This window comes from Neurospora tetrasperma, assembly GCF_000213175.1.
Source record: "Neurospora tetrasperma FGSC 2508 unplaced genomic scaffold NEUTE1scaffold_4, whole genome shotgun sequence".
Lineage (NCBI taxonomy): Eukaryota > Fungi > Ascomycota > Sordariomycetes > Sordariales > Sordariaceae > Neurospora > Neurospora tetrasperma.
This window is the reverse complement of record NW_009799102.1, coordinates 3884769-3909027: the sequence shown is the minus strand read 5'-3', so window position 1 is coordinate 3909027 and position 24259 is coordinate 3884769. Positions and strand designations below refer to the sequence as shown.

General features: G+C 51.8%; 7 protein-coding genes across 7 annotated transcripts; 3 read left to right on the top strand and 4 right to left on the bottom strand.

Annotated features, from left to right (window-relative positions):
* Positions 1–319: 319 nt before the first annotated feature.
* On the top strand, positions 320–1926 carry NEUTE1DRAFT_117584 (uncharacterized protein; the record flags this gene model as incomplete). Its single annotated transcript, XM_009854320.1, has 4 exons — positions 320–648; positions 726–944; positions 999–1409; positions 1472–1926. The coding sequence occupies 4 exons, from the start codon at positions 568–570 to the stop codon at positions 1541–1543; spliced, it is 783 nt and encodes a 260-aa protein (XP_009852622.1).
* A 1067-nt stretch (positions 1927–2993) lies between these two features.
* Positions 2994–4100, bottom strand: NEUTE1DRAFT_147555 (uncharacterized protein; the record flags this gene model as incomplete). The annotated part of the gene is made up of 1 exon (XM_009854319.1): positions 2994–4100. One exon carries the CDS (start codon positions 4098–4100, stop codon positions 2994–2996), a length of 1107 nt encoding a protein of 368 aa, XP_009852621.1.
* Positions 4101–5136: 1036 nt separating this feature from the next.
* Positions 5137–6295, top strand: NEUTE1DRAFT_66114 (uncharacterized protein; the record flags this gene model as incomplete). The annotated part of the gene is made up of 2 exons (XM_009854318.1): positions 5137–5731; positions 5804–6295. 2 exons carry the CDS (start codon positions 5186–5188, stop codon positions 5972–5974), a joined length of 717 nt encoding a protein of 238 aa, XP_009852620.1.
* Positions 6296–6420: 125 nt separating this feature from the next.
* On the bottom strand, positions 6421–7682 carry NEUTE1DRAFT_84796 (uncharacterized protein; the record flags this gene model as incomplete). The annotated part of the gene is made up of 2 exons (XM_009854317.1): positions 6421–7118; positions 7259–7682. 2 exons carry the CDS (start codon positions 7680–7682, stop codon positions 6424–6426), a joined length of 1119 nt encoding a protein of 372 aa, XP_009852619.1.
* An 890-nt stretch (positions 7683–8572) lies between these two features.
* On the top strand, positions 8573–11231 carry NEUTE1DRAFT_123449 (uncharacterized protein; the record flags this gene model as incomplete). Its single annotated transcript, XM_009854316.1, has 4 exons — positions 8573–8719; positions 9010–10429; positions 10481–10565; positions 10613–11231. 4 exons carry the CDS (start codon positions 8573–8575, stop codon positions 10947–10949), a joined length of 1989 nt encoding a protein of 662 aa, XP_009852618.1.
* Positions 11232–11566: 335 nt separating this feature from the next.
* On the bottom strand, positions 11567–13408 carry NEUTE1DRAFT_111453 (uncharacterized protein; the record flags this gene model as incomplete). Its single annotated transcript, XM_009854315.1, has 5 exons — positions 11567–11610; positions 11860–11952; positions 12261–12407; positions 12474–13048; positions 13377–13408. The coding sequence occupies 5 exons, from the start codon at positions 13406–13408 to the stop codon at positions 11567–11569; spliced, it is 891 nt and encodes a 296-aa protein (XP_009852617.1).
* Positions 13409–19009: 5601 nt separating this feature from the next.
* Positions 19010–22954, bottom strand: NEUTE1DRAFT_84788 (uncharacterized protein; the record flags this gene model as incomplete). The annotated part of the gene is made up of 2 exons (XM_009854314.1): positions 19010–22510; positions 22592–22954. The coding sequence occupies 2 exons, from the start codon at positions 22870–22872 to the stop codon at positions 19054–19056; spliced, it is 3738 nt and encodes a 1245-aa protein (XP_009852616.1).
* Between the last annotated feature and the right edge of the window lie 1305 nt (positions 22955–24259).

Sequence of the window (24259 nt, the reverse complement as noted above, 5' to 3'; positions counted from 1 at the left end):
CCCTGGTCGCATCTGGACAAGTTCTCTGATGGAGAGACATCACCAAGATCAGACTCCACTTTTTGTTTGGTGGGACAGCCGAGAACAAGCAACAAGGAACCTGGTCGACCTGGATGCCCGTGGAGTTGGAGTCCGACATGGGGCTCCAGACGAAAAAACACGCCCGGTTTGTTGTTTCCTTCCTGTTGTGGCTGGCCCGTTCCGTCAGTCGTCACTGCCCTGCCTGTCTGTCTGTGTAAGTGAAATTGATATAAACAGGAAGGCACGAGGTGCTACACCCAGTCGAGTCCTTTCCATCTTCCATCTCATCCAGCCTTGGCAATTCCCGCGTTTGTCTCACTTCGAAGGACTCAGACAACATTTAATTTGCACCACCCGACCGCCCTCTGCCCTCAAATCAGCTCGCCTTCACTTGCTCCCACCAAACAAAACCTACTTGGACCGCGACTTCTTGTCTCTTCCTCCTTCCGCACTCACCTTCAGCAATAATCCATCTCGGACCTAGTCGCCGCCGCCGCCTACAACCACACACTCAACCACCACACCAACATCTTTACATCCATCAAAATGAAGACCTCTGCTATCCTCGCTCTCACCGGCGCTCTTGCCGTCAGCGCCCAGTTCCCCGACAACTTCCCCAGCTGCGGTGTAAGTAGAGCCTCATGATGAACACTGGAGATGCCATGGGTCAAGAAAAACCATGTACTGACACCCCCACCCTTTAGACCCTCTGCGGCAACAACATGCTTGACAAGGCTGGCTCCGAGTTCCCTTGCGCCCGTGATGATGCTTCTTGCTTGTGCCAGCACGTCGACTTCGGCTACGGTGTTCGCGACTGCTCCATCGCTGTCTGCTCTGAGAACGACGCCGACACCACCATCAACTGGGCCAAGAAGTGGTGCGCCGATGCCGGAGTCGACCTCAACCTTTTCCCCGCCGCTGCTGTAAGTTTACGCATTTCATGGCTGAGACGCAGGCCATCACTAACAACCACATAGGGTCCTGGCGCTGGTGGCTCCATCCCCGGTGTGCCCACTACCACTACCACCGTGACCTCCGGCGTCAGCACTATCCCCTCCAGCACCGTCACTTCCGACGCTTCCTCTGACGGCGCCGGTGCCGGCGGCGCCGCTACCGCCATCACCACCAGCGAGTTCACTTCGACCTGGACCAGTGGCGACTCCACCGGTACCACCACCGGCACCACCACCATCTCTGGCATCTCTGGTGTTGCTGGCGCTACCTCGGTTCCCCAGACCACCGTCACCAGCGAGGTTGTCTCCACTGTCACCTCTGACAGCACCACCGTTGAGACCACTTTTAGCACCACTATGACCTCGTCCCTCACCGGCTCTGCCCTCAGCTCTGCCCTCCAGAGCCAGGCTAGCAGCACTTCCAGCCCTGGCGCTGTAAGTTTTTTTTTCCATTCTTCTATATTCTTTCGACCAAGATGCTAACAAACAACCTTTAGGCTCCTCACCAGACCGCCGCTCCCATCGCCGGTGTCCTCGCCGCCGCCGGTTTCGCCGCCATGCTTCTTTAAGCACCACATTCAGCAAATTTTTCCTCTATTGAGCGGACCTATTTGACTGACACGATTTGGAATGATGGGTTTTTTTAAACTAATGATGTGATGAATGGCGCCAAATCTTGATGACCTGAAAAAGAAAGGAGTCGGTCTGGTAGATGCTCTTGCATATATGTAAGACTCGGGGGGGTTGGTTTCTGCTTTTTTTCTACACTGTTACGCCTGGAGATGATACCATTGTGGTGGATTTAATCTTGGGAATGAAATGATGGATGATGGAAGGACGGGTTACTTAATGATTGATGTATGAACATTTTTTTCCATCCTGGCTCACTGGAATACGGTAGCCGGATGAAAAATAAATTAAGGATAGATGCTTAATCAACATCTTACAAAATACTTTGCATTGTCCCGTTTCGTGAGTTGGCAGGATATGAAGGGTCACCACTACGCATTCAATGCTCAACAAATAAAGCCAACATTTGATGATAGGAACGGGAGCTCTTTGTTCCTACTTAAAGTCAGCCATGTTTCCCACCACCAAGGGTGAACAACGAATGTAAAGCAAGTGGTTATGATGAAGTCAATGTATATTGCTCAATGCTGACATTGCGACGGGACGGGGAGTTCGCGATTATCGACACTCGCCGCTGTGTAGTTTACTGCGAGTTTAGGTACGTCCCATCAAGCTTCCATCCACACCACACACATCCATCCTTTTCACTTCTGATGTGAACCTCCCCGCCTACTAAGCTTAGCTTTCTTTCCACTGAATCAAGACATTCCCAGAACCCTACTCTACGACGCACGAATCTACAACAGTTACAAACGACCAATAACCCCCCACTCCCATCATAGGATCATTCATGCCTGTCTGTCGGGTATTAGCGTCGGATGGGGGAAAGGACAAAGATATCCAAGTCAGGTCTCCCGACCACCATAACCAATTTAACAAGGCGAGCATGAGCATCTTAAGCGTATGAAGAAGTAAGCAAGGTTGGTCAACCAAGAATACAAACAACTGAATGCTTTTAGATAAGAGACGAAAAGGAAGATATATCTTAAAACCTTGTTTTCTCAACAAGCCAGTGAGCAGTGAGCAGATCCAGTGTACCTAGCAAAGTAAAACACAAGATAAACTTTTGTTGGTAAGTGGTAGGTAAGTAGTTCATACAAGCCATGACATCGTGAACACCGGTTCCTTTTTTCCTTTTTTTTTTTTGCCCGCCCCCCCCCCCCCCCTTTTTCCTGTTTCCTGTTTCCTGTTTCCTGTTCCTGTTCCAACTTGCCGATCTCCTCCTCAAACACCTCGAGCACCTCCTCCTCAAGCATCGTTCTTACTCCGTTTGGCCTGTCCTCTACCATAGGCCCATCAAAATCTCCTCCGGCCGCTCCAGTCGCCTTCGTCCAGTCTCTCAGTCTGTTTGTTGTTTTCCCCAAAGATGAACGTTCGAACCCCGCCGGGCTAATGACTTCCGTTGGTCGTCGCGAACCTCGAATACCGCTGCGAATCCATCAACAGCTGCTGATCAGGCGTTTGCTCGTCTTCGTAGTACTCTTCTTCTTCAAGTTCGTCCTTGACGTGGACAGTATCATTTTGGTCTTCTTCGTTGTCGTCGTCGTCCTCCATATCCTCATCATCTTGGCCGACCTCTTCCATGACGACAGTTTGATCTTGATCTTGGTCCATCAGTTCTGGATCGACATCTTCGTCATCCTGTTGCTGTTGCTGTATCTGTAGCTGGCCGTTGTTCTTCTTCTGAGGACCGTTCCGTTGTCTTTGACCACCACCACTAACAGCAGGAGTGGGAGTCTGCGGCAGTCCAATTTGATGACCGTTCGTAGCGGCGGCGGCTGGCGTGGGGGTGTTGACGACAGCGGCAGCAGTAGTGGTAGTAGTGGTGGTAGTAGCAGCAGCCTGCTTCCCCCTCAACCCCTTCTTCAACTCCTTCCTCCTTGCTTCTCTCGCTGCTTTGAGCTGCGGATGGCGTTGCATGAACTTGGGTCCCCAGTGTTTTCCTACCGTTACGGTGGAGGTGGTTGTTGATCTTTCTTCCTGCGCTTCCTTACCCTCCTCCCCTTGTCCCTCTCCTTCTTTACCATCCTTGCCATCCTTAGCATCCTTACCATCCTTGCCATCCTTCCCTTCTTTTCCATCCTTCCCAACCACTTTCCTCCTCCCACCCCCACTTCCCCCTGCCCCCCTCTTCTGAATCATCCCCTGCCCCTGCGCCTGTCCCTCTTTCAACCCCACCTCCAAAACCCGATCAGCAAACCGTCGAATATCCTCCATCTTCACCGGCAACCCCAAATTCTCCTGCGCAAGCACCCACATGGCGATATTCTCCTCTTGCTCGGGCGTAAGCTTTTGCATCTCCCGCGAGGACGCCTCGTAAGAACGCTTGGCTTGTGGAGTCCCCTGGAAGTGGCGCTGCAAAGTGGAAAAGGGGATGGAGTGCGCTTGGGCGGCTTTGCGGATGGACAGACTCCCGGAAGAGACGGCGGCGATGGCGGCGGAGAATTGGGTGGGGGTGTATTGTTTTATGTGGGAGGTGGAGCGGGGGCCGGGCATTTTGGCGGTTATGGGAGGGTGGACTGTGAGGAAGACTGTGAGGGGGATAGAGGGGGATCAAAGGTGGATGAAGGGGTTGTGAGGGGGATGGTGAGAGAGAGTGGACAGGTCGATTTGGGGTGACTAGGTGGCTGATTCGGGATGGAGGTGGTGGAAGGTCCTATATCGCCAGTGAAGTTGAGGTCGAGAAGGTCTGTTGACAAGACTGAGTGAACTTTGGGTGGATTGACTGAAATTTCGCACTCAAAATCTGACGAGTTGGTTGGCGTGGTAAACTGACTATTCGGATATCGCGTGTAAGAGGTGTTGCTCGCTAAAGAGTTGGTTAGTTGCGTGACCTGACCAAAACAGAAACTTTTGTACGAAGGATGCTGACCGAGACTGAAATGAGGGGGATGAGAAACGTACCGGCGCCAACTAAGCAAGGATATACTGGTCAATTGTAGGAAGAAAGGTAGATGGCGAAAGTGGTGCCGGGGTCCAATCGTCAAGTGTCTCCGTCTCTGCTCGAGAAATCTTTTTAGAAAAAAAAAAAAAAGTCAAGGTATGATTGAACAAATGGACGAGCGCTAACATTTCCGTCAGTGGCACCACGCAAATCCTGCTAGTGACCCAAGATGTTGCGGCGCCACTTGAATCAGGCAACCCTTGACCAGAGCACGTGACCTGGCGCATCTGTCGCGCCTCTGGGTTGGCCCGCCAGCACTAAAGAGGTCCACTAAAAGTGTACCCTGCGTCGCCCGTCTGCTTGCCTACGAAGAGAGAGGTACGTGCACCTGACGTCTCGGCGTCTTGCTCTTTGTCGCGTGAACAACAAACTTTTGCTTGTCCTTTTCACGGATTGATCAGTTACGATATCTTCACCATCTTCATTTTGAACTGATACAGTTGTCAAAACACACTCATCCGAATACTTACTTCAATATCACCAACTCACATTCTCAATTCCGAGCTCCACCCACCTGACGTCATCCGCCACAGCAGCATTCAAAACACGGAACCTTCGCGTCAACGACACACCCAAAGGCAAGCACAGCTCAACACAAACATAACAAGACCACTCAACCACCAGGACTCCATCCAAAATGCCAGTCACACGCAAATCAACTCGCTCTCGTGGAGGCGCCGCCGCCTCTGCCCAAGGCAAACAGCAGACGCTCTCCTTCCACCACCGCGTCACCAAGCCGACCGTCAAAACAGGCAAAGACCTCATCAAAGAGGAGGAAGCACCTGAGACCGCAACCAAGACCAAGACCAAGGACATCAAGGTCGAAGAGGAAGCCATTAAAGAACCCGAGCCTAGCGAGTCGGAAGAGGAGGAGGAGCACGAGAAGAAGAAGAAGAAGAAGCAGCCACATGCCAAGGTGAAGAAGCCTGCAAAGAAAGCCGCGACTAAGCACGTCAAGGAAGAAACCAGGCAGGAGGAACCCAAGCAGCAGGAGAAAGAGGATGAACCAAAGAGAAGCGAAATCGAACTCTGCGCCCTTGAGATCCCGCAATCTGCCATTGATGCTTATTGGAACAAGATCGACTCGGCGCGCATGGCGCCGGCTGTGCACAAGAAGCATACGCAGGACTTGACGACAGGGGAGAAGGTTCTTAGGTATTTTGATGTTAGTAGTCATTATGGTGTAAGTGTCAACCTCTCTCTACTCTTTTGTGACTTGGGAAGTGGATGGGGACAAAGCTGACTGGATATGTAGCCTTGCATCGGAATTACTCGTCTCAAGCGCTGGCAGAGGGCAGAGAAACTGGGACTTAACCCCCCTCTTGAAGTCTTGGCGGTCTTGTTGAAGGAGGGAGAGGGCGAAAATAAGGCTAGTGAAAGAGCGCATATGGATGAGTTGATGAACAGCGTTTCTACTGGTCCTTGATCACAAGGTCTCCTTCGGCATTTGAAGGCCAGTCTGGAAGTTCATCAAGCGCAGGATCCTACAGGTATGGATTGGGATGGGTTGGGATACGAGTCACAGTACACACAGTTTTAGCTGGGTTGGCGAGGCGTTCATGGGGAATTGGTTTGCGGAAGATAGTCTACGTTGGGTATGGACATGAAGTAACATGGGAAATGGGATTTGGGTCGGATTTCGAGTTGTATCGAAGCTATCACATGTCAACGATGCGCAAAGTACTCTATAGCTTGTCTTTTCTCTAGGATCGATGTTCTGAAAGAAATCTAGGTGTATGCGTCCTCGTTTTGTCTGATCTATTTTTCTTTCTCTTTACGGGTTTCTCCCTCGTATTCCCCTTTCTTGTCCTTTCCTTTCCTTACCATTTCTCCGATGCCGTCCTATATCCAGTCTAGGCCCACCACATCCTTCCTCTAATACCAAATACTCCTCGTCCTATGATGCGGGATCCTCTCCCCGCCCTCCTTCTCCAACTCCTTGACAGCATCATACAAAAAGAAATCAATCAACACCGCATTCACTTTTCCTTTCGCCTCCGGATGCTCCCTAATGATCTCCCTCCTAATCAGCTCCACGCACCAGATACTGCAGGCCCTCAACTGCATCTCCCACTCGCCACCATGCTCAATCATCTTCTTCTCGCGCACCGCCGCCTCCAGCGTGGGACCGTACAAGAGGCAACCGAGCTGCCACAACATTTGCGGGACGCGGTAGTCGGCAAACATGGTGATTTTGTCAATGTCCGCAAAGGATCCATAAGATTGGCCTTCGAAACAGGCCCACAGGTCAGCGACAAGGATTTGTGCGCGCTTGAGGATGCGGATGGGTTGACGCCGGCCGGGGTAGGAGTGTATGTCAGCGAAACAAGGGAAATCGGAAGCGAGGAGGTTGACGAGGGCTGCGGCGGAGCCGTTCGCTTCTTCGATGAGGTCCAGGACAGACCCATCGTATTTCTCGTGGAGGACTTGGCCGGCTTCACGGAGACAGTCGAATCGTTCTTGTAGGAGGGGGATCTCCTCGTCTGTGGCGGACCGGAAGACGGTGCGGAGGACGTCTGGGGTGAATTTTTCGTCATTGATCCAGAATGCGGGATCGGTGATGGGGATTCCTGGACGAGAAAAAAGCATACCGGTGTCAATGAAGGTTCTTTTGTATTTTTTGTTACATAACTATGATACAACACCGACATCATCATCATCGTCATCTTTTTCCTCAGTAGCAAAAACTTCAAGAACAAGAAAGACCAACCTTCCTCTAACCCCCTCTGCAACGCCGCCACCAAACTCCAGTACCCCGTCCACCTCTTTCCTCTATACTCCACCTGGAACCGGTCTTCCTCGCTCTTCTCGCTCCAAAACGAAAAGTTGAGCAGATCCATGGTAAAGATGAACTGGACCGTCTCCTCATTTTTTTCCTTGGGGTGGAGCTCGTGCGTCGACCAAGTGGCGGGCGAGTACTCCCGCTGCTGCATCTGGTCCCAGATGGTGTTGGCGGCCTTTTTGCACCCGCGCATGTCCAGGGCCACGTCGATGGCGTGGTTGTAGACGAACTCGGCAGAGTCTAGAACGCCTGTCTCGGCGGCGGTTGGGGACGGTTGTTTGCCGTTGAGGTGTTGACGCAGGAGCTCGAGGAGCTCGGGGTCGGGTTGGTCTTCGTCCGAGGAGTAGGACATTTTTTGGTTCACGGGGGTGGTGGTGGTGTGGATGAGATGGGATGTGTAGGGAATTAGGGGAGAATGGAAAAATAATAGAGGGATTAAGAAGAAACGAGTGATGGGTTGAGATTTTGAAGAAAAGGGTTGAAGAGGTCTGAGGAAGGGGGTCAGGGCGGAGGGAGTGGGAAAACGGAAAGGTTGCATTTTGTGAGTTTGGCACTGACTGTTGGTACGGGGGCAAGGTTAACCCTGAGATATGGGTTGACTGACTCCTACTTGGGATACGATATATCCTTAGCTCGAAGGGGAAAAACAAACGGTCAAGTTTACGGTGAGCAATATGATATCCTAGATTCCGTCTTGCTCACCCTACCTCTCCGGAGTACATACCTACTATTCTATCCAACCATTCAGACCAGCCAATCTTTCTTTGTCTGCATGTTCCTCTTTTGACTTGTTCAGGGTTATGTATGGGTGGACCCCCCACCGCAACACAAAAACCAAAGTGGTTGCAGCTTGCAGCAGGGCGACCAATAAGACCCGGCACTTGCCGTGTGCCTGCCGGTCGAAGGATCGTCCAAGCCAACCCCGGAATCGTTTTTAGCGTGTCGCTGGAGTTATGACGCGCTACCAGCAAGTGCTGAAGTCTTGACCTGGAAGGAACTCCGGTCTGCTTGTCGCCGATTCAGCGCCTGGTGGTTGCAACTTTCAACTGACTTTGCATCCACGAGGCTGAACTTCTTCAATTTCCGCTTCAATTTTCTTCCCCTCTTTCTGCTCTGGGCTTCATATTGTCCTGGGTATACAGTGACCGCCCGCTCAACGTGAAATAATACACCCCGAACCACACCTTCAAGCCTGGTCGCACCTCTTGCTACTCGGGCGCAAGCCTCCTCACAATTCTCGCGATGGATCCCACGATGGGCAATCCCATGGTCCCCATGACGGCGCAAATACCAGGACCAGTTGCCCAGCCGATTCCCTTGCCGGTGTTGACGCGGGACAGCTACAATTCGCAATCATTAGGGCGGTCTTTGAATGCAAATGTCAAGCAGGTACGTGCCTTCCATGACGGGACATGTTGAACCTTTCCGTCGCTTTCATCCCAAGTCGTCTCCTCGGCAACAAGTGAAGGCTTCAAATGCTGTCGCAATTCCCGTCGCAACTGGCATCGCTCGGATTGCTATAGGATTTCATTCCGAACGCCCCTCCAATTCCAAATCTACGCTTCCTTCCTGCCTTCGTCGCGCCAACGACCATCATGGCTTCCAAGTTGACGGCCGAAGCGGTTCTCGCGGTAGCTCCCGCAGAAACCCCCGAGACTCTGCTAACTGCCACCTCACAGGCGCGCGTGCTTATGGTAGGCGCCGGCGGCATCGGCTGCGAACTCCTCAAGAACCTCGTCCTTACCGGCTTCGGTGAAGTCCACGTCGTCGATCTCGACACCATCGATCTCTCGAACCTCAACCGCCAGTTTCTCTTTCGTCACGAACATATCAAAAAGTCCAAAGCTCTAGTAGCTAAGGAGGCTGCGCAAAAGTTTAACCCCGCTGTCAAGATTGTCGCCCATCATGCGAACATCAAAGACGCGCAGTTCAACATCGAGTGGTTTAGCAGTTTCCGGATAGTCTTCAACGCTCTCGACAACCTCGAAGCCCGTCGCCATGTCAACAAGATGTGTCTTGCCGCCGACGTCCCCCTCATCGAAAGTGGAACAACTGGCTTCAACGGCCAGGTACAAGTCATCAAAAAGGGTGTCACAGCCTGCTACGATTGCGCGCCCAAGGAGACGCCAAAGTCATTCCCCGTATGCACGATTCGCAGTACACCGAGCCAGCCTATTCACTGTATAGTGTGGGGCAAGAGCTACCTACTCAACGAAATCTTCGGAGCGAGCGAAGACGAGTCCGCTTTCGATCATACTGTTGATGGCGATAATGCGCAGGAGATTGAAGAGCTCAAACGCGAGTCGGCGGCGCTACGAAAGATCAGGAATTCCGTGGGTACAGAAGAGTTCGCGCAGATGCTTTTTGAAAAGGTGTTCAAGACGGATATTGAGCGTCTGCGCTCAATGGAGGACATGTGGAAGACGCGCAAGCCGCCTGAGCCACTCAACTATAAGGAACTTCTCGAGAAGGCCAAGTCGCTCGACAAGGAGAAGGTGCTCAAAGACGCGCAGAAAGTGTGGTCGCTGGAAGAGAATCTCGTCGTCTTCAATGACAGTCTCGAGCGACTTAGCAAGAGGGTTCTGGAGAGCAAGAGCGCCGGCGAAGAGTCCATCATCACCTTTGACAAAGACGATGAGGATACCCTGGACTTTGTCGCCGCGAGCGCCAACATCCGCTCAGCGGTGTTCGGTATTGACAGAAAGTCAAAGTTCGACATTAAGCAGATGGCCGGCAACATTATCCCTGCCATTGCGACAACGAACGCCATCGTCGCTGGTCTTTGCGTGCTGGAGGCATTCAAGGTCTTAAAGGGCCACTACGAGCAGGCCAAGGAAGTTTTCCTTACGCCATTTGCTAATGCACGTATGTTGGCGTCCGACAAGTCACGGGAGCCTAATCCTGATTGTCCGGTCTGCGGTGTCTACCAGACGAGGGCGTATGTCGATTTGGAGAAGGCGACGTTGAACGATCTGGTAGAACACTTGATCAAGACGAATCTGGGGTATGGCGAGAAGGATTTCGCTATTAGTAATGAGGTCGGCATTCTGTACGACCCTGATGAGACGGATAATTTGGAGAAGAAGCTTTCGGAGCTGGGTATGTTCTTTTGCTACTCATACCACAATGGAAGTTGCTAACATCGTCCAGGCATCAAATCCGACTCATTCTTGACCATCACCGACGAAGACGATGAGGAGCCTTTCGTCAACGTCGTCATTGCCATCCAAGAAGCGTACGTCCCCATTTTCTCTCCCATGTTCGTAACTAACACCCTTAAAGCAAGGAGCCTCTAGGTGACAAGCCAGTCAAGGGCATTCTCGACCCAGAGGACGTCAAGATTCCACTCAAGCCCAAGAAGCAGCCGCAGCCTGAGCCAGTGGCCACGCCGACAGCTGCCACCAACGGAGCCAGCACATCCAACGGCCAGAACGGAGGAGTCATCAACCTCGATGGCGATGAGCCAATGACGACACCAGCCAAGACTCTCAAGCGTGGTCACCCCGAAGACGCAGAGGGTCCATCGGTCAAGAAGATCAAGGCCAACGACAAGGCGGCGGATGACGATATCGTCTTTATCGAGGATAGTGCGGGAGCTATCGTTATTGATGATGACTGATCGTCCATCACCCCTTTGCCGTGTCTTGCGCGCGGTTCATTATTGCTATCGTAGGCCGTAGTTATGGTCGGTATATACTATGATTACCACATGGCTTGCTATTCTTGCTATGCTAGCCACAGATACCCACGGGAAGCGGTGTGTCGTTTCAGACAGCACTTAACCCCCCATCAAGATTCAGTACGCAGTTGTTTGCATACGGGTTCTTGATAAGGAAGAGGGCGGCGTCGGCGACTTCATCTGTTGTTCCGAAGCGGCCTAGGGGAATTTGTTGGAGGATGGAAGGGTTTTTGAGACCTAGACGAGATGAAGAAATGTCAGTCGGGTATTCAGGTGCGATGATCTTGAAGGACTAGGTAGTCAGATGAGATGATCTAAGCTCCTTGAGACATTTGCGATTTTCCATTCTAGCTGGGCGTAAGGGACTAAATAGGGAACAAAATGGATTGAAGATCAAGGGGCATAAACGATGATGATTGTGTAGATTCTTGTTTAGAAGACTTCTGGTTGATGATGAGGATTTGTTCTTCGATCTCACTGTTGGTTCTACTGCTTCTTGTAGGACTTTGAACCAATGATAGTTGGTATGGGTTGAATGGATCGGTGTGTATTTCAATTCAAGAGTGGATTGAAGGCCTTTCTTGTTGTTCTCCCTGTCTGGCTGGAAATGGACCTATAGATGGTCTGCAACTTCTCACCACAGAGCGCATCTCCCAGGTGTATTCAACATCCCATGCAGATAGAACAACAGCCTAATTTGAAAGATTTCAAAAAGTGAGAGTACAGGATGATCATTGTGATTGTCGGTCCACGGTTACGCTCGACGCACGAATGGAATGGGATATCATTGCATGATAAGAGCAAAAATAGGACAAAAAAAGAGAGAGAAAAGAAAGGCAGATGAACTTACCGGTAGTCATGTCTGTCTCGATGTACCCGGGCAGAACGGCGTTGACTCTTATCCCGGATCTGCCGTACTCGTGTGCCAGGGAGGTTGTTAAGCCTGTTTGGTGTCGTTTGTGTTAGCCAGTGTGCTCAGCCTTTTTCGTGGTCCCTATCGCTTTGATTCCCAGATGTTATGTCCCTCCCCTTGCTCTTCCCTCCTGCCTTTTAATGTCTACCCATCCACCCTCTTAATCCATACACCGTTCCTCGCCCTTGGCCTTCTCATCAATCCATGACCGTACCCGTCCGTTCCTTTCAACTCCCTCTCTCTTGAATCCTGTATCTTTTTCCCATCCTTACTTGCCCCAACCACCAATCAAACCCAACGCGATACCAAGGAAAGAGTGAGAGATAAATAAAACTCACCAACAACCCCCGCCTTCGCAGCCGCATAGACACTCGTCCCAATCACCCCCTTTTGCGCAAGTAGACTCGCCACGTTGATGATTACTCCCCTTTCTTGTACCCCTTCTTTTACCCCTTCTTGCGTCCCTTGTCCTTTGTCCTCTTGGTCTGCTCCCCCCTTAGAGGTACTAGAGCTACTCCGATTCCTAAGCATCGCCCTCCCCACAAACTTACACCCCAACACAGTCCCTCGCAAATTCGTATCCAACAACCCCTCCACTTCCTCGACAGGAGTCTTCATTAATGGACTCCGTTGCGTGATGCCTGCGCAGTTGATGAGGATGTCTATCCTCCCCCCTTTTAAATTACTCTGCAATAGGTCCTCCCAGGATGAAGCGCTAGTGACGTTTAGGGGGTGGTAGGATACCCTCTTTGTGTCTGATGGTTGGTGGGATGGGGCTGAAGCTGAAGCTGGGCTTGATGCTGAGACTGAGGAATCATTTGGGACTGAGGCTGAGGTGGGTGATGGTGGTGGGTGGGAAGGTCGGGATGGGTAAGATAAAATGTATGATTGAGCGCGCTGAAGGGTGGATTCGGTCCTCCCCAAGAGAGTCACGGAGCAGCCTTCGAGGTAGAGACGGCGGGCGATGGCGAGACCGATGCCGGAGCCGCCGCCGGTTATGAGGGCTTGTTTGTGTAGGAGGGAGCGCATCTCGCGTTTGGAGAGTTGGCCTGGGGAAGACGGTGTTGGGAGTTGGGCGTGAAGTTTTGGTGGTTTATGGTGCGGTGGTGGATGGATGGATGAGTGACTAGAACAAGTTGTTGTGAGTGCAGTGAGTGGTGACGACGGTCTGGTCTTGGCGTTGATTGAACCGCTTGTCAAAAGCCGGGACCAACAAAGGTGGAGATGCCGCAAAGCACCGTCATCAAGGCGGACATGACGGCCAAACGCATTGACCACGATCCACTCCCGTCCGTCTCCCGCGCAACGTGGTTGCTGACCCGAGGCCAGCCCCGTTCCCGTTCCAGGCCCCACTCCCTCCGGGGACCCTAACCCTGTTCTTTTTCCACCGTCCGGGTTCCACAATGCCCACGGTGTCCGCCCACCACCATTATTTATTCCCGTTCGGGACCTACCGGGGGCTCCAAACCCTGACCGGGATGTGCATGACGGCTTCCCTCGTCGTAACGAAGTAACCGAAGTCCCGTACGGTTGGTAAGTAATTCCCGTATGTAAATCCCGTAGCAGCTCCGTGTGTATGTATATTTCAGTAAGTCCCTTTGTTCTCCGTTACCGGCCGGCATCTCTTCCGGGTCAACTTGTTGTTCTCCTGCTTTTTTGGTCTCGGTTTCGCTTCTTGGAACTCTCTCTCAGCTGTCTGTCAGTCTGTCTGTCTTTTGCCATTAACAACTGCAGCAGACCTCATTGATGTACAGGCGTCAGGCGTACATATAGACGATGCTATGCTATGCCATGCTGTGCTATGCCATGCTATGCTATGCTATGCGAGGGATGCGGGCTTCACCGCTTCACTTGGCTTTTGCTTCTGCTTCTGCCGCATGCCTATCGCATGCAAATCCGTAGCTCGCTTATCGGCTGCCGTCGGTTTGTTAATGGCCGGTTTCGAGTATCGCCAGATTAATACTTACGTTTAGATACTGCCAACCGCCGTTCCGTGTACGGAAGAGGTTCATACATCTCGGCTCCGGCACCAGTCACATACGATGCATCACCGGTCTCTCCGTCCGTCCGTCCGTCCGTCCGCCCGTCCGGGTCGGCTATCACTTACCATGGCAGTTTCCTGCTGAAACCTTCCATGAGTCGTGAGTCAACCAGTCAGACTGCCCCAAGAGATTATCAATCGCATTACTCAATCAACGAGCTTGTGATTGTCAAAGTTACGAAGCATTCAATGCTTGAACGAAACCCCCCTTGCTTACTTGCTTGCTTGCTTGCTTGCAAAGAAGGAAGGGACCTGAGTGGCCCTCACCAATGCCACGTCGACTGCACATCGCGTTCCATCGCTTTCCTTATTAAGCTGCTAGACTAGTAGACCTGCGCAAGCTTCCTACACTAAAACAACGCAGGGACAGGTAGACTTAGGTAGTAATCACTGCAGGGACATGGAGCATGCGTCCGGACGGGTTTCCTTTCCGTACCATTTCTTTTCACTTGGGGTTTGCGAGTGGTCATTTTGCCTGCTATATCGTCGCATTTACGCTGGAACTTTAATTTATGCAGAGCTTGCTTACGCTATGATAGTAAGTGAGTCAAGCTCGCGGGTATTACTTTGAATACAATCCCAGCTCGATAGGTAGGTACTTACATGGTAATCGTGTAAAATTTAGGAACCGCGCCCAAAGAACACAAGGGAGTTTGTTTACTCACCCTCCTGCCTGAACTCCCCGCCCGAGCTTCACTGGGGACGATCCGTCAGATTGTAATAGTCCTCTGAGTCACTCACTGTCCCTGTGTCACCAACTTTGTTTTGCTAAAGACTGTGAACTTGACTGTGTGTAAGTGGAATACCATGTATCAGACCCCGAAATGTCGGTATCTTTCCGGTTTCATTGCAATAATTTTTTCCCCCTTTTTGGGGATGCTTTTTGCACTTCGGTGGTGAAGTTAACATCTATTGTCCATACCACCGATTCGAATTCTCATTTCCACGATTCGGGACCGACGATGGAGTTGATGGAGTTTCTCAACATAGATTGACTTTCACATCAGCCCGTCCCGTCCCGCCCTGTCACGTCCCGATGTCAAAAACTCTTTTGGGTACCGAAACGTCCTGTATGGTCTATCACGACTCAAGAAATGTTCCTAGCCTGAGGCACCTTCCAGCGGAACTGGATGAAGTTATTCGTAGGGCTTGTTGACTCACGAATATAGATGCCGTGAACCTAAATGAGATCAACTCAGATCAGACCTTCGTATCGAACCCCGTTATCAGATCGAGACCCCGTTCCGCTTATGTACAAGCACTTAATCTCGAGATTTACAAGTGTACAACAAACATCCCACACCAACATCACCAGATTCACCGGTCAACCCTTTCACCCCAGATACTGAAACCCGATCTTGATCTTATCTACCCATCAACGTCGTGGCCCGTCCATCCATTCAGCCCGATCCGGTACCGACAGACCCCGATGGATCGAGATCAGTTGGTTCCAAATTCCGAATCTATTTTGAACCCTTACAAATTACGGCATCTTCGTCTCATCGCATATCGCCTACATATAGGTAAAGGTACCTATGTCTTACCTTGCACTTGCCTTGCCTCGCCTTATCAACATGCACCTCCGTCCAAAAAGAGAAAGGGGAGGATACCTAGGTAGAGGTACGGTAGTGCCATCTCAGCTTTGCTACTCTGCTGCTCTGCTTGATTTAGTAGATATCGGGTTGCTTGCTGACTGTATGTAAGGCTGAGGCATGTCAAGAGTCAAAACTCAAAGTTATGATATAGAGGGAGAGAACTGAACGATGAATGGATGGATGGATGGCTGGTTGGTTGGTACTTGTGGTACTGTACTTATTTTACGGTTGGTTACCACCGGAACGAAAGTGATGAAAAATGACAGACTTTCAACATTACAAATCTTATTGTTCAAATCTACTGGTCCCAACTCCCTCGTCTTCCAATCATGTACTATGGTGAGATGGGTAAGTTAAACCCGTGGATCAGGTCGTTGAACACACAGTGCCCACGAAGCTTTGGCTTTGGTGGTCTGTGCAAGATACCTGACAGGAAGGTAAAACTTTGGCTCGCAACCGCAGTATATCAGGAAGCTACCTATGTAATGTAGTACAGACAGAAAGGACTAAAATAGCGAAGTAGCCGCATCGACAGCTCAAATACTATCACTTGCCCCTTCTAGGTATGATTCCCGAAATAGGAATCCATACGCCCACTCGCCCACTCGCCCACTCGCCCACTTCGCCCACGATGATACCTCATGATAAAGACATGATACTTCTACCTCTACCGATAACGATCTATGATGCAATGCCCCCTCTCCCATCATTTCCCATCCTTCCCAAACAGAAGCCAAGAAGCTACCTACCTAAGAAACTAGGTAATTAATGGTGAAACGCTGATCAGATAAGATAATATGATACTAGGGCCCCTGGTGGGTTACGTCTAGAGGTTGATAAGGGGACCTGAGCCGGGCCTCGTGGCGAGGTGATAGCACAGGAGTGGCCTGGCGACAACTGTACATACTATAGTAGTAGTCCAGTAAGGTGTAAATTCACAAAAACTATTACAGATACAGGTATATACTGAAGAGAAAAAGAGAAGAAAGGTGGAAATATAATGGTGTTGGGCGACAGCGAGAGGAAAAAGAGAAACGGTGTAACGAGATGAAACTGAACAGAAAGTTTTCTTTTCATTTTCCACTTTCTTCCATTTCGTTCCATTTCGTTACTTCCTCCTAAGTGATCACATCCAGACATCTACATCCAGACTCAGACTCCGGCGTAGACTGAAACAACTCAGGCAGGCTCCAATTTATCCACCCCGAGCATACACCACCTACGTACTACCTAGATACTCCCTACCAAATCCCACACGTCTCGAAATTACCTCTGATAGGTAGGTTCTTTAACCCTTATTCTTTACCTGTCTGCCTACCTGCCCGCCAAGCTCCCATGAAGCCTGTACCATAACCCTCAACCACGCACCCACTGCAGTGGGAAACAAAACATGAAACAACACCTGGCTTTAATCCAGATGCCGATCCAGATGCAGATCCTGATCCAGAAGCGAGTACATACATCGGGCCGCAGCCACGGACGGCGGCGATTCACCATACTCAAATGACTGGCTGGATGGCTCCCGTCGACGTGGGGGATCATGAATGCCCTGGAGTACGACGACTGTGACGATCTTGACACCTGCCATTTTGCTATCCATCCGTTTAAGTTTAGGTTGGTATCGTTTCCACGTTGCGGTACAGTGTAGGGGTAGGTTGCTTCGTTGCCCTGATTACCTAAATACGGTACGGCACGTATCAGGTCTTCTTCCTTCCTTCTTTGCTTCATTCCTTCCTGCCAGTTCTGCAGTGCTGCAGTGCCCTTCAGTGCCCTTCAGTGCTTTAGTTGATTTCCGTTGTCCCTCTCCTTCGATCTGAGTGCCTGGTGATCCGAGTAGTGTACACGCAGTGATCTGAATAAGCAAGCCACATCATTCCCTCCAACCAACCGGGCAACTCCCGACGAGCCCAGCGAGCCCAGGGGCAGCAAGGAGCCCAGCTACCCGATCAACCTACACTAAAGACGGGAGCCACTGAAGAAAGGCAGCCCAGCCCATCCCACCCCAGCCCAGACAGCAACTGAGAACTGAGTTGTCCTGTTCCCCGTTCTCCTGTTCCCCATTATTCCGAATATCGCCGTTTCAGATCCCATCGATAAGCCTTTTCCAACGTCCTATGTACACTACCCGATTCGTCCGTCCAGTGTCCAGTGTCCTGTGTCCAGTGTCCAGTGTCCAATGTCCAATGTGACATGTGTCTCTCTCGTCGTTATCCGTCCCTTGCATTGATATCCATACCATATCTGCCTGACCAAACAAATTAACAATTCAAAAATTGTGGGAAATGGTGACATCCCATGGATGCCACGCCACGTGTCGATCGACTGGTCGGTCGGTCGGTCGGTTGTCCGGCTGTTGAAATTCCTCCCTGTCGTAACGGTTACGGTCGTAACGCCTCTGGCCGGATCCATTCCACACCAATCAATATACGTTTCAAAAGACGCGCGCTCCGTAAGGCTTGGTCTTGTTCCTTCCCGCATTTTCTTGCCCTGCCCTGTCCTGCCCTGTCCTACCCTGTCCTGTCCTGCCCTGTCCTGCCCTGTCCTGCCTGCCCTGTTCTGCCCTGCTCTGCTTGTTGCATTTGTGTGTGTGTGTGTCTGTGTGGGTCGTTTGATGTCGTGGTCAAAGTAAGATTTCGTCCTCTGTCAGGTCAGTTTTCGATCATTTGTTTCATTTCCTCGTGATGGTCGTTTCGTGTTCTCTGTGTCCTTTGTAAGTTTGATTACCATCTGTCACGAGTATCACATCGCTGGTGTCGAGCAATTTCGTTTCCGCTTGTGTCTGCTTTGACCTAGAGATGAGTGTAATGCAATGACCAGAGGTGCCAAACCCTGACTTGAAATGTAGGTAATCAACGAAGAAGAGATGCCAACCTCTCTCTCCTGTAACTGCAGCGCTGATGTGAATTGAAAGGGTTGCCAAACCCTATCTGTCATGAAACCAACGCTGAAATGCAATGAACATAGCAGAGGTGCCACCCTCAAGCTAAGATCCCCTACTGACGAAAAGCCTCTGCCCCTACGTGATGATGATACGTTCGTTACCCCAGACGAGGGTTAAAAAGACAAGACAATGCGTGTGTGTGCGTGTGCAAAAAGGCCTCTGATTGGAAAGGCCCCATCTATACTTCAATGTTCTCTTCGTAGTCGGTATTTGCACAAAATAAGGTTATTCTGGTCGCTTTCCTCCCGCCTCCGTAACTCTGACCAGTAACCAATGCCTTCTCCCCCTCAAACGGGATGGGATCATGATGTAAACAATTCATACAATGCTTTGCTCCTCCATGCTAATAAAGTAAAACCGCGAGTTGATGCTGTTCCCTTTGCCCTTGCCGTGCTGTTCCCATGCTAACGTCTCCTTTACTGCTGGTGATGGTAATGATGATGATGTAAAAAAAGAAGTAAAATATAGACGAAGAAGAAGAAAAAAGGATAGCAATGAAAGCCAGAGAAAATAAACCACTGCATTCTGGCACAGCTGCACTAAAGTAACAAAGCTCAGTCGCTCTCCACAACGAGCTTCTTGGCAGTATCTGTGCTTCCCACGCTAGCATTGGTGTCCCGACGCCTCGTGCCATTGACCAATCTTCCCATGGAAATGGGCTCCCTGGAAGTCAATGCAGGTGAAGGAGAAGAGATTGTTGGGCTCTTCTTGCGCCTAGCCATGACCAGCCCTTCATCACTATCGCTGTCGTCATCGTCATGGTGACTGCGATAGTATTGACTCTTTGCCCGCACATGAGACATGGGGTTGTGCTTAACGGCCGGCTTGTTATCAGCCACACAAACGGGCACAGCCGTTGGTGTAACCTGCTCCTGCTGCTCTTCAAGCGGGAAACCAGCCACAGGCTCCTTTGAGAAAGCTGGAGGTGTAAGAGAGTCAGTTGTGTCGATCAACGATGACCGACAGACCACTCCTGGGTTGCCGAGGAACTCGCCTTCTGGGTCCGCGGACACAGAGCTGGTGCTGCTGAGCAGAGCTGGAAGAGAAGGGTCAGACTGGAAGGCTAGGATCTGCTCCACAGCGTCTTTCGTTAGACTCTGCTTGGAGCTATACCGCGGGCTCGCTGCCTCGCTAGGACTCGTTAGCGGGGAGGTCAAAGCTCCCATGGATGTAGTGCTAGACCAGACGATCGTGCCTTGGCGAGATTGTGCCCTGCTGAACATGTTATCTCCGGGCGAAGGAGGGCACGGAACAGATGCGGGTTCGGCGGCATAATACTCGTGGTTTCCTCTTAAGGTGTGATTGTCGGGATCTTGCGCTAGGGGAAGCTGTTTATTCAGAGCCGCACTGATGAAGTCTTCGATCCGGTGTGCTGTCTGTGGACGTTCATCGAGTTCAACCATCGGACGTTGTCGGTCGACAATGTGGCTTTCAGATTGGTGGTGGTGATGGTGGAAGTTGCTGGTACCGGGCGTAGGGGGCGGCAGGCTCTGCTCCTCCGACTGCTCCGAGACCTTTGCAAGGTCAATCGAATGCGTGATACGTGGTCTTTGAGGCATCTGAACATTGCCGGGTGCAACAGCAGTGCTAAGAGCGACCCTAGGTCCAGCCCGTTTGTCGTCACTAGCAAAAAACCCCCGATCAACGGAACGTGCTCGGCTGGTATCATCAGCGGGAGGCTTCATGTCCCGGGTCTTCCTGAGAGCGTTGCAGGGGTCTTCGGGTGCGATGCCATAGAGAGGAGTAGGTGGTACGGTTTGACAGTGGTTCGGTACAAAGCCTGTCGTGGGGGTAAGGCTTAAAAAAGTGTTGGTAGCGGATCGGGCGTGGCCACGGTCTCGTAGTTTCATGGAAGTGCGATCGGGCAACTCGTCTCGTTCTCGATTAAAAAACTCGCGTAGTTGACGTGTGGTCGAGTGTTTGCTGACGGCCGAGGTCGAGGGCTCTGGCACGGCTGAAGCCGGGGAGCCTCCAAGTGGCGAGTGTGATGGGCTCGCAGTGACACTCTGAGTCAACGGGTGCGACCCTGTCGAGTATTGCGAAAGGTTGGAAAAATAATCGTCGGGGCGTAAGCTTTTGCGCCGCCCGTCACGCACTCCAGGGGTGGGTATGCCGACGGCGGGGCTTTCCGCCGATGAGCTGGCAGCGCTGCTCGTGGCACGTTTGCGTGAAGACACGCTCTCTGAGCGATCTCCCCTGTGCGTGAACTTGGTCACCGTCTTCTTGAAAGCCAACTTGGCCCGCTCGACAAATGTAAGGGGCACAACGGCTTGAGTAATATCGCGTTCGTCGACTTGGATTCTCCTACCTGCCGTGCGTCGAGACGGATCGGTATCATCCAGCCAGGCTATGACATTATCAATGTCCTTAAGGACCCATGGATGTCTCTTGACATCACGCAGGCGGATCCGCTTCTCGGGGTTCTTGGTCAACATCTTGCTGAGCAGGTCGTAGAGGTCGTTATCAATCTCTTCGTATAAGGGCTCGTCATCGTTACGATACGGATCGCGGTTAACTCGCGTGTACAGGGACTTTTCGTCGGGTTTGGTGGAAGGATCGACGGGGCGGAGGCGCTGTCTCGGAATGTAGATGTCTTCGGTAGCAATCTTCTTGAACATGCGCCACTCGTCCTCCGCCAGGAAGGGGATGCGGGCAAAGATCAAGCAGTAAAGGGTAACGCCTAGAGACCACACATCAATCTGCTCGGTGATCTTGGGCTGCTGGCCAGGTCGGTCATCGTAGGTGTCGGTGTAACAGAGCTCGGGAGCAAAGAAAGCAGGGGTGCCGACCGTCTTGGCCAGTTCAAGGTCGTTATCGAAGTCGCGGGCTTCCGACTCGGAAACAGGCTCATCGGGCTCACCATCGCGGAGGGGCCGTCCAAAGTAGGAGACGCCGAAGTCGGAGATCTTGACTCGGTGATCCTTGGTGCAAAGCAGGTTGGCAGGCTTGATGTCACGGTGGACAACGCCTTCATAATGGAGGTACTCAAGACCGAGGACGGTGTCGCGGAAGGCCGACCTGGCCTTGTCGATTGTGAAGCAGGGTACATACGAGTAATCGTCAACGAAAGGGTCGTGCACTCTGTTGTAGTCAACCGACGACATGTGAGACAGGATGGAGTCGGCCATGCTGGGAGACCTCTTGCGGAGGCTGGGTTCATTCTCGCGGGGGGCGAACAGCGAGTCCTCAACCGCCGAATCCTGGTTGATGTGTGAGTGTCCATGGGGCGTCTCCATCTCGTCTTCGTCCACCTCAGGAACAACCGACGCAATCGAGGCATGGTCGGGCTCGGAAGGCTGGGGGGTGTTGGAGCGGGAGATAGACTTCATCGACTGTGTCCGGGAGGGCGCGCGGGAGGTCACTCTGGATGAAAGGCCAAGCCAGTCGCCGGCAAAGGACGGGATGGACGAGTCTCTGCCCAGGGACCTAGCATGGAAATCAAGATCATCATCATCGGCGGCACCAAACTCGAGACTCCAGAACTCGGCGTTGTTGGGGTGAGCCTGTCGCGCCACATGCGCCCGCTTAGCTTCCTTCTCCGCTTGGCGTTTTTCCATGAAGCGCAGGTACTCCTCCTCTCTTGCATCCGGCAAGGCTCCCAGCTGTTCTCTCTCCTGGCGTCGGCGTTCATAAGCGCAGATGTGAGGGAGACCCTTCTTTCTCCAGACAACCTCGCCCAGCTCCACGTGTTCCAGCACCATGTAGATTTTCTTGAGCTCGGGGTCGTCGATGATTTCGAGGAGGGCGACAACGTTGGGATGACGGATCTTCTTGAGGATGGCGATCTCGCGCTTGCTCTTGTCCTGCGTCGACATGGCGGTAACCTTTCCGAGCCGTCTCTTCTTGGAGAACCTGGGAATAATCTTGATGGCCACATTGTCGCCGGTCTGGGTGTTGCGTGCCAGTTTGACCTTGCCATGCATGCCACGTCCAAGCTCTTCGATGATTTCATACTGATTGATGGCCTTGCGCCCGGTCGTGTAATCGTGCTCGACGTTGGCTTTGTGGGTTCTGGGAGGGTAGAATCGTGTTAGTATGGGGTAAAAGGGGGGCTGTAGGCTAGACTGTCACCAAAAAGATAAGACTACTTACTCGCGAACCTTGTGGCTCTGGAGCGGGTGAAGATAAGGGCTGTGCAGGGTCGGCGCCGGAGTGGTGTTCTCGGACGATGGTTGGCCGGAGAGCGACATGTTTGAACGGGGGATGCTCGGACTGAAAAGGCCAGGCGAGGAGACCGGAGTGCTATTGGCGGTCCGGTGCGGTATTTGCGAGGCCATTGGAGGAAGGAAGGGGTGGAGGGGCCGCGGATGGTGTTGAGTCGGCGTCTGGGAGGACGACGACATCGAAGGTTGTTGTGGTTGTTGAGGCTCCATGATTGTGGTGATGAGGGATCGGTCCAGGTCGGGAGTCGCAGTAGCTTGGGGTCACCTTCATGCTGGCGAGCGGTAAGAAAGGAAAGTTCGCTTACTACCTCGTGGGTTGAGGCATCGATCAGGGACTAGCAGAAGACTACTGTAGGTATGTAGGGAGGTAGGGACAGAAAGCGAAAGAGTCGGTGATCCGATTGACTGTTCGTGACTGTGACTGGGTGTTGGATTCAATCCAAGAGCCACCTCTTGATTAGCAGGCCATGGAGGCTACAGGAGTAGTGTGCTTTTGTGCTCCACGCTGCTTGGCTTGAGTCGGCAAAAGGAGTGGGATTGTGGAATGAGATGCACGTCTTGCTCGTCTGGGCGACGGGAACGGAGTCCGCAGTTGGATCGTGGAGTCGGGGGGATGTCGACTTGGGAGACTGGGGGAGTATGCGGTGAGAGGGAACAGAGTGGAATTGAAGTTGCTAAGTAGTAGTAGTGTCGGTCGGGGGGGAGGGGGGGGGGGGGGTGGGTGGTGGTCAGGGTGGTGTCGTAGTCTAGTACTAGAACAGAGTGAGAGAGGCGACGAGGAGGGAAAACACCACCAACTGCGAGTTGAAGAATGGGTGGGGCCCCCCGATGGGTCCCCTCAGGCAGATGGATGGATCCCGCCCGCGTCTCACTGCGAGAGTTGGAAAAAGGTGTGGGAAAATCAAAAAAAGGCTCGAAAGAGAGTGAAAGATAGCGTCGTATTCCTGTATGGACCGGTACGGCCAGCGGCTAGGGTGGCATCCACTTTCTGGGAGAAAAAGGCCAAGGTACCAATACTGTATGGTATCGTACTTTCGAGAAACTACCCAAGTGGAAGTGGCCTGTTAGGAGTACAAAGAAATACGGACATGGACCAAGGAGCAACGAAAGAGCCCGGACATCAGGGTACTCAAGAGTATCTCTCCCAATACATGGGATTACGCACACCCGTACCAATATTACAGCTGACACCTTTTTTTTATTTTATTTTTTATCAAAAATGCATTTACGGGCATCCTTCCCGTCTCTGCCTCTGCTTCCAACAAAGTCTACAATCGGTTTCGCTTAAGATGTCAGTCAGGAAATGTCAATTGGACAAAAGCCTGATTGAACAGCTCTAGCATTCGGCTTTTCACGTAAAAACAAGTCTTTAGTTTGCCGCTTGGGTTGAGCCAAGTCAGTAGGGCAAACTGAAATTGGTCGAGGTTTGAGCCAAGCAATTGAGCGGCGTTGCCAGGCGCAGGGAGCCGATCATTGTCTGAGGCTGGCTCCAGCAAAGATATCAAAATGCACTACTTGCTCTTGTAAGTTTTGTGAAGAAGAACTGAAGGCACAGTAAGGCACAGACTCGAGAAGCCATGCGGGTTCCTTTTCAATA